The sequence below is a fragment of the Pocillopora verrucosa genome, chromosome 2, assembly GCF_036669915.1.
Source record: "Pocillopora verrucosa isolate sample1 chromosome 2, ASM3666991v2, whole genome shotgun sequence".
Taxonomy (NCBI): domain Eukaryota; kingdom Metazoa; phylum Cnidaria; class Anthozoa; order Scleractinia; family Pocilloporidae; genus Pocillopora; species Pocillopora verrucosa.
Window position 1 is genome coordinate 1,129,484 of NC_089313.1, and position 9,625 is coordinate 1,139,108.

The 9,625-nt window shown below is 39.3% G+C and overlaps 1 protein-coding gene across 1 annotated transcript; it reads right to left on the reverse strand.

The window, feature by feature from the left end:
- Positions 1 to 512: 512 nt before the first annotated feature.
- On the reverse strand, positions 513 to 9,468 carry LOC131797310 (D-inositol 3-phosphate glycosyltransferase-like). The gene is made up of 5 exons (XM_066162421.1): positions 9,341 to 9,468; positions 3,490 to 4,696; positions 2,582 to 3,267; positions 1,501 to 2,131; positions 513 to 1,142 (listed from the first exon to the last, which is right to left on the reverse strand). Exons 2-3 carry the CDS (start codon positions 4,670 to 4,672, stop codon positions 2,987 to 2,989), a joined length of 1,464 nt encoding a protein of 487 aa, XP_066018518.1. The 5' UTR covers positions 4,673 to 4,696; positions 9,341 to 9,468; the 3' UTR covers positions 513 to 1,142; positions 1,501 to 2,131; positions 2,582 to 2,986.
- Between the last annotated feature and the right edge of the window lie 157 nt (positions 9,469 to 9,625).

The window sequence follows — 9,625 nt, forward strand, 5'->3', positions numbered from 1 at the left end:
TGAAACCCGACACCATGGCGACACAGGATAGCTCCTAGAGGAGAGGTATAGACCAAATATAGGATTGGGCCTAATACAGACCCCTGGGGAAGACCGCAGGTCAGTTGACGATCAGAAGAACTAGTATCTCTGATTTGGACGAACTGTGAACGATTGGACAGGTGATGGAAGCGCGGGAAAAGGAAGTGACAAAGTTGCAGTTGGTTTTAATTTTGAATAAAATTTGTTTGACAGACTTGCACAAGTTTCCGCAACCGAAAGCAGAGCGTGGCCAGGCTTAATCAATAGAATCCCAGACTGTCAGCGATCAATTGAAAAGCATGAGTGTCGTAAAGTAACGGATCTCTGAGGGGACAAATCTTCGAAATGAACCAATTACATGGGAAACACTGGATCTCTCACCGGTCGTACTATGTGCTTATAAATATTCCTCATGCCCGGATTACATGTTCAAGTTAAAGCTTAACTCAACAAGAGGACCATACTTTAACCATACTTTGTTTTTATTTGCAAACAGATCATGTCTTCCCAGCCGCTAATTAAATCCTCTATTTCAGTTTTGAATTGCTTTCCAAATGCTTTTTAAGTCAGGGTTGAAAAATTGGAGTTCACAGACATATTACTTTCGATTTTGCATCCACAGTAACACGCAGCAAATAGTCACCTCGGGTCTCTGCCCGTGGCTTGCAATATAATCAAGCCCTATACCACTTTTTTCCAAAAACGCCACCGTTCTATTTTAGAAAGATAACAAGTTTCTTCTGATGTCATACTCTAAGGCATTTGATCCGATTCTCACTCAATACTCAACCCTAGGTTGCTTAATATATATATTACGTCAATGATTATGCAAAATATTAGCTTTTAAACCTAAATATATATTCTGCTTCTCGTCGTGACATGCTTCAATCAATATGATCAAGCTGCCTCACTCACTTAGTGTCTGTTAAAAGAAATTCACGTATCACGTCGCTCATCGAGGAGCGCTCCTCTGGGTCCGTTTGGATGCACCAAAGAATCAACTGTCGCAGATGCGTATTGGGCACCTTCATCAGCTTATCATGGAAATCTTCAGGAGAAGATATTCGTGCTCCCTTGTTACACATTTCAAGCAAAAGTAAGCCATAACTTAGCACGTCAATCTGCAGATCAGAAAGCAACATTACCGTCATACACCCTGTATTCACTATTTTCCTATTGATTTTGGCTGTAATATTAGAGCAAACAAGCAGACAAGCAGTTGCTGACTTCAATTGTATTTCTTGTATATTGTATGCACCATACCTCTGAGATACGTCAACGGCTATAGATTGGTATACATTCAATTTCAAATTACCTGTTATTAACTTGATTATGTAATCTGTAACTCGGTAAACCTACACATAAAGTGTCTACAATTTCAAAGTCACGTAGAACAATCTGCGCAGGCCTTACTTCACCTTTATCTATTATAAAATCAACAAAACTGAAATAGAATTAAAAAAGGCAATAAACCTTTACCTTCGGTGATTTCTGTTCTTCCTGGTTCAATCCCATCATTTCCTGTCTCAGTCACTCAGTCTAGCTCTAAAGCGCTTGTCTTCCCTCCTTACCAACACAGTGACGCTGTTGATATTTCCATGAACGACAGGATACGGCCTCTTGCGGTGAAGGAAGTGTAAGCCTTTCGCAATATCCAGAGCAATCGTGGTTATTTCGGCAACTGATAACGACTGCCGCAATAAAAGAAACCTTAAAAAAGGGTCCGGCAATTCATTTACCAGTAGTGGACGAATATCATCGTCGTTTGTGGCACCAATAAACTTTGGATGGCAACAGTAAGACGCATTGACCATTGCCTGTTCGTACATGTGCCTATGGTGAGGTAAGAGTCTTCGCATTTCATCCATTAGTTTAACAGCTACTCGGCTACCACGCAACTTTACTTCCACTGCACCCTTGGTCCCCGCTCCAAAGAATTTCCTCCCTTTTTCTTTCCAATTTCCTTTCGCTGAATAACCCAGTCATCTACCCGTGGAAGCTGATGTTCGGTCAAAGTTGTCTGGATGGTAGACAAGGCTGATTGCAACTCTTTGTTTGAGGAAGCTTGACTGCTTCTTGAGTGATTCTTGAGATGAAGTCTCCAAGGCCACTGTTTTTGAAGTAAAGGTAAGAAATAAGGGCTTACGGTCGTGAGTAATATCTAATTATTTTCTACAATGTGATTCGTTGAGTAAAAGTTTGAAAAATGTTAAACTACTAGCTTTTTTTGTCTTTTTTTTAAGCTCAGTTCTCTGTCCGTAACTCCTAATCATAACCCACATAACTTTTCTCCACAAACCCTAACGTTTTATTTTAGGAAGATTACAAGTTTCCCCTGACGTCAAAATTCTAAGGTATTTACTATTTGTAAGATTTCAGTCTGTGATTCTCGTGAGTTCCTCATGCAAGGTTGCTACGGATAAACTCAATGGGGATTGCTATTCGGTGATTTTTACCCCGTTTTCGTATCAGTTGATCGGATTTCTATACAATTCCAGAAACACTTCTCGATCAATGGTCGACCTGTTTTACTCCCTAATGTTTTCTAAAAGAGACTCACATATAATTTCGCTCGAGTTTCCGTTCTCAACGCTGATGAGATTCGTTCTGTCGAGATCTTGGTTTGTTTCTTCTATATCGAAACAAACAGTTCTTCCTTCGTGTAATTCACTCAGATCCCACCTCTATTCCAAATTGTTGCCCAACTTCTAAATTTTTTCGACTTCAATCGCTGTCTTGTCCCTTGATTCATTTTGTCCCGAGTGACAGGAAAATACTTTGTTTTCGATCATTTGACACATCTGTGTACCTTCCAGCTCCATAATGGAACTTCTCAATATTTCCTTAGGGTCGCTCTAAAAATCTTTGGACTTAAGTACTGCCGTTGGTACTTTTTGTACTAAGGAATTAACTGATGGTGATGGTAGGTTCGTGGTGCAGGCGTAACTGCAGTTTCTTTCCTTTGTTACGTCAATTCGTAGATCCCCTTGTGAAGATCTCCTAAACTAAATCTTCGATCACACTCTTCCTCCTGTTCCGTAACAGTTGTCTTGTCGATATGACGCTCATCCATGATTGTTCCCTTGTTTCTTTGTTGCGTTGTCGTTGGGCACAACCACGATTCATCGACGATTTGAAGAAGATGTGTGTTTGGTCCTCTTTCCATTCTTTTCTCAAGTACGTTATGAGAGGTTACCGTTTGATTTGGATTCTCCTCCGAGCAAGTCTCCAGCTGTTTCTGTTCGTCTGAAATCACAACAACGTAGCAGTAGAATAATTAAGATGATGAATTTTGAGCTCAGTCTTAGAGAAAGATATTATTCGTTTAGTCCCAAGCATGGGAAGTAGAAGAGATTGTGTTTCTACGAGGAATCGAGCCTCAAACATTTTTGTTGAAACATGCATCGGAATTCGAAAGTTAAGCTATTGTTATCGATTTTTTTGGCAGGTACTTAAGAGGATTCTTACCGTAAACAGCTCTGCGACATTTGGCAACGAGGTCATTACACTGTTTTTCCCAGTTGTACTCTTTTCTGTAACAGGTACGCAGATAGTCACTTTCTTGACGCCGCGTTTTCCAGTTTTTCCTCCAAACTTGTTTTATAGCGTCAGCCCACACACTGGGATCTTGGGAATCGATTACATAGAATGAACCGAATGCAATCTTGCTGAGGGCCTCTCCAAATCCCGTGTTCCCACTCACAAGTACAGGCAGGCCAGCAGATAGAGCTTCAAGTGCTGTGAATCCAAAACCGTCCGTCCGAGAAGGCATTAGTGCAAGATCCACCTCACAAAATAACCTGATTAGCTCATGTTTATTCTCAAGGAAACTTCTTACATCCAGGTTTTCTGGAGAAATGTTGCACTCCAAAAATCTATCAGTAACCTGTTGAAGGTCTTCCTCGAGAGCACCGGCGAAGATAAGTATTGTGTCACTTAGCCTAGCTACCGCTTTAGCTGCGATGTCAAACCCTTTCAGTTTGAAATCTTCCTCATCTCCACGGCCAAATGTTAAAACTCGACACTTTTTGCCATCTCTTGGTACGTGTTCTATGTCCGAGTACTCGTTAAAAATTCCCGGAATAAGAGTTAAAACATCATCAGGATTTTTACACCAGCAAAGATAACTTTGGAATGATTCACTTAGCTTTGGCCCAACTCCAACGACAAAGTCAGCATTTTCACATAGTTCAACTTCAGTTTTGTGCTTTGTTTCACTTCTCGCGATAGAATCCTGGTAGGCTTTCCACATGCCCAGTTCCTTTGGCGCTGTGTGAGTGACTTGTACCCACTTGCACTTGCGATTGTCTCTAATAATCTTTGCTGGTGCACCAAGGACAGCTCCATGGCCAATAACTATATCAATCTGGAGATCACGAGGTGGAAAGCAAAGCCAAACTTTTTCCTCCAACCCAACCTGCCTTTCGGCTTTAACAACTTTGATGTTGTGTGAGACGGCGTCTTTCTTTTCCTCTTCATTGCATTCAAGAAGGAAGACTGTAACCTCAACCAACGGATGTTTCGCTAACTGAATGGCAAGTATTCTGTTCAAGGTTGATATTCCTCCCTTCCTGGACCACCACTCAGATGACAAAAGGAAAACTTTCAATTTTTCTTCAGATGAACCTGGTGCTCGTAAGCTAGACGGCATGCCAACACACAAATGTACACCTCTCTACGAAGACAAAAAGGCCAAAAAAATTACAGTCGAAATTTGTACTTGACAGTTGAAGTCTTTTTATGCAATGCATGGGACAATCCCCTGGAGAAAAATGCCTAAGGGTGAAGTTGATATTCTGAATCATGCATAATTACCGATATATGACTTAGAGGATTCAGACCCAAATATCAGCTAACAGATGGGGATTTGAAGGAAGATCACGATGGTTAACATTGAAAGGGCGGAACGTTACTCACGGGACGATCGATCAATCCCTTATTAAAAACAAAAAAGTTTTTGAGGCGCTCTAAGAAACAGTAGATATAATAATGATGTTCGCAACGATAAAGATGTATTCGAAGTTCATTAAGTCGAAGCGATGAGACGTTAACAGGACTTGCGTAGCTTAACAGTGAAAATAGGCGGAGTAAATGGTGTAAATCGGTTTAGAGCGGCATGAAGTGGTTCCGAAAACTAAGAAGTACAAAGAAAAAATGTAATTGAAAAACGATAGAACTACAGTAATCCTTGGAAACAACTCTGGATTCCATTCAAAAGATGTAAAAGGTTAAAAAGACTTAATACTGTATCCGCGTTGCGGATTTTACAGCGTTGACGTTAATTGTACTTTAAATTCTTAATGTTGTCACGATTAGTTGATAGTCGGAACGGTTTACGGTCAACTCGCCCGGAAGTCAGAGCACCGAAAAAAAAAAAAAAAAAAAAAAAAAAATGGTCCGCAATGCGTACATGAATGGTTTGCGAAATTGAGCTGCTTTTTAGTGTCTGGTGTCTTACTAGGTTTCTATTAGAAGAGCTAATATCTAATTACGGTAGATAGTTTTCAATATTGTTCCTGTTCATCAATAAAACAAGACAACTAGCATATAATAGTCCTGAAATACTCATTTTCAAGGTGAGGGTTATTAGCCAGACTTTGTTAAGGTCTCATTTCTAGAGCATCATCTCCCATAGTGGCCTGGTAGATTCAGTCATAATTTTGTTTACGCAACGAAGTGGAAATGAGTTCTTAAGTTTGTAGGTTGATTGTCTATTCCGAGGCAAGTGATCTGAAATTAACTCTAGGGAAGCATTTCATATGAATATTTTTGGCATTTTGAGTACCAATACACGAGAACAAAACTTAAAAAAGGGCCGGGACATCTGGGAAATGAAGTAATCTACACTAGAAGCCATTGGGAACTTGATTTGGTTCAAATGTATGACTAATTTTGGACAAAACATACATGTAAAGTAACACAGTGCTAAGCATAGGTTTCTATTGTCCATTAGGGCACAAAGTTCTGTTTTCAGTTGGTTGAGAGCAAAACGTTTACTATAATTATTGTATTTGGGTTTTGTGGGACTGTATTTTCAATAACACAGAAAATTTTAGTTGAGGTAGGTGGATATGAGGTTGCAAATGGAAAAATCTAGGGAAAAAAGATAGGTGCACAACAAGATCTGAACACAAGCAATATTTTAATGAATCATATGTAGAGTAGTACTCTGAAGTAACATTACATTAACGTTGCTAATAATATTTAACCCAATAAGATTTGCAATTTCACATAGCAGGGTGTGAAATTAATTTTTTTTTCTGATAGCCACTTGGCTCCTAAATTCTTCAAAGTGGTAGCCAATTCAAAAAAAGTTGGTCGCCATTTTCAAAGACAAACAAAACCTTTTTTTACGCTGTCAACGTTTAAGATAGACCTCCAAAATTAATTTAGGGAAAAGATCTCTAACGTTCTACAAAGTGGACACTAGGATGGATGATATACAACGTTCAAGCTCACCTAAATCCAAGATGGCGTCTAGTTATCGATTGAGATACTTGATCTGAGTTTTGGAAACAAACTTAACGAGGAAGTTTGCCGCGGATTTATCTTTACAAATCTTTTTGATTCACTATATCTCTCGGTGAGGTTGTGATGAAACATTCTAGTCGCCAATTTGGCGACTAATTTTCAAGGTTTGGTCGCCAAAGGGAAAAATTTAGTCGCATTGGCGCCTGTATTAGGCGCAATTTCACGCCCTGCATAGAGGTTTAATTTAACAGAAAGTTCTGTAGAGATAGAGTGTCATCATAATAAATTTCAGGAACAGTAATCAGAGACATGACTTAAATACAAGAGTTCTATGAACAGGCAAGTAGATGATGGTATCATATGATTAAAAGTACCAGAATCTTTCACGTTTTCTTATTATTGAAATTGCAATTTCATGCCAGTGTGTTTACCAAATTCAAGCAATGTGGAGACATGAAACGAATAGGCAAATTTGACATCATCATGCAAAGTGTTAAAGGTCCAAGGTCCAAGATCCAAGGTCCAAAACAAACATAGTAAGCAACTGAACTTCACGTATCAATTTGTGTTAGAGCGCACAAGAGGACGTGTGAGACCTGCTTCACTCTGATTTGCCAGAAAAACATTGAACTTCTGGTAACAATCAAAATTCAGAATGACTGTGACAGTTTGGAACTGATCTGTTAAGATAGTGCTTTTAGAGAGTCTACAGACGTGATTTGAACCCTACGTCTCCGAGGATGCCTGATGGTTATCTAATTCACATCAAGTAGTTCTAACAAACTATAAACGTAACAAATGTCAGTTCCATTGAACTGTCTTTATAACGATCCTTGAAACGCGACAAAGCATCTTTTCTTTCAAGGAAGTTGTCATGAGAGCCGATCTTAGATCGGTATTGTTCAGCTGATATTCCCATATAAATATTACTTACTTCTGACGAAATCAGGGGCTAGCAGACTCTTGTCAATTGTGTGTGGATGGTCTGCTGAGTAGATTCAAGCCGTTAAATGTTGGCTTGCGCGAGTCTATTATGACTCCTAAGTTTCAATGTAGCGCAACCTGCACCAAAGGTCCAGACCGTGAAATGTTGGCCTGTGAGAGCACAACTCCTCACCGTAATCCGCACTTAGAAGACAAGCCGACTGTAGGAAAGCCGGCGTGTGAAATCTAAGCAACAAAGATGAACGAACAACTAGATAAAAAAAGGTCTTCAATAGCTTGTAACACCCACAAATACAAAATGGCCGATTTCTTATGACTGACGTAACTTGGCCGAGCGTAGACTGGAATCCATCGTCGACAATAATAAACCACGTGACAAGCGCTCTATCCAACAAGTATACAGGAATAAATATGTCGGACCATGACGTTATGTGGTTTACGATTCGCTTAAACCACACACAAAAGTCAAGTCGCCCGATTTTTTTTATCACTTGTAAACACACCAAAATGGCATACTTTAGAGGAGTGTTGAAGGTACCGATCGCTCGAAATACCATTTTGATGGATTTACTTACGTTACCAATCCTTCAATCCTGAAATGTCACCGAACTTCAATTTCTAACCTTTAAAAGCACCATTCACTTGTGTACTACATGCCAACAATGTATACTAGAAACTATTATTTCAGTTATACATCTTTCAGCTATATGTTCAGAGGCTAAATCTGAAATGCATCTTATAAGAAAATGATGGAAATTCTTATAATCATGCAGAGAGAATCACGATCTGTCTTTGCAAAGTTTTTTCGTGACCAAAGCGTCTGTATTCTTCAGCGCTAGCCCTCCAAAGCACTCTAAAAACAATCGGGATAAGGTGGCTCGTCATAGATAATTTCCGTCGTTGAGTACGAGCAGAAACTAAGTAAGTATAAATAGGTCTTCCAATCTCAGAACTTGACGTTGACTTTGCAGAGTTTGTAGCTTTTAATATGAGGGAATGAAATTCGAGAAAAACATTTTCCTTTGTTATTTCATAACTCATGAAATCCCATATTGTCTAAACACCGATCGCTTTAAAGCGCCTTGATTTCTTCCTTGTGCATGACACGATTACAATGATTTCTGTTTACTGATCTCTTGAATATTCAGGATTTTGTGGTAACCATGATAATTTTTGACGCTAGAGTTGCAGTACATTTGCCCATCTGAGCGTAAAAACCGCGGAATAATCAGGACTTTCACAAACTACACTTACGTTGAATCATCACCTTGGTGGTATATTGACGTCAACAGTCATTCACACTCAAAGTACGAATGCTTCAAGGCTATATTCCCAGTAGTTGATTCGTTTGGAAAGGTCGAAGATGATTCATGTTACGATGGACACAGTTTCATAAAGAACGAAATACGGATTACCAAAAACAAGTTCAAAATTACAATACGTTGCTTATCCTTGATGGTTGTTGCGATCAAAGCGTTTTAGACTAAACTGTGCAAACCCGATAAGGCTCAACTAGTTACCAATGGATCTTAAATCTTCAATAATACTTGATTACATAAATACTTAATCGAAACTATTCGTGAATATGTCCGCCAGGGAACCAACTATTATAAACGCAAAATCTAGTGAGCCAGAGAGGGTTTGTTATGAATTGAAAGCGAAAGTGACCTACGTACGGGTATCGGGGTATCGTTACCAAAATGAGAGATAATTTCTACATTTGAGAACACTAAAAAGCAATACGGAAAACCCACCACTTATTGCGAAACAAAAGCTTTAATATTCTGTAACAGCAACTGCATTACTGCAATTATTTGAGTGGATAGTATATTACGAACATCATAGCAAAAATGCTTGGCGGAAGTCGTTCAGATAAAGGCAAAAGGAAACAAAAATAGGGTACCTTTCGATCTCACTTTTTCCGGCTTTATACACTCAAAGCGGAGTAGTCGGACGTTAATCTCGTGAACTGAAGAAAGATGAAGTAAAAAGTTTGGACTGATTTAGTTGTTATTCGCACTTTGAACTCTCTGATTATATTCTCAATTTCTCTCTCCCAGATCTTCCTCGGTCATATATACACCTGTGTATATGACCGAGGAAGATCTGGAAGAGAGAGAGTCCCCTCAAATCTAGTTATGCGGGAGCCTTACGGGCAGAATCGATAAATGATACTGGTTTTCATCTA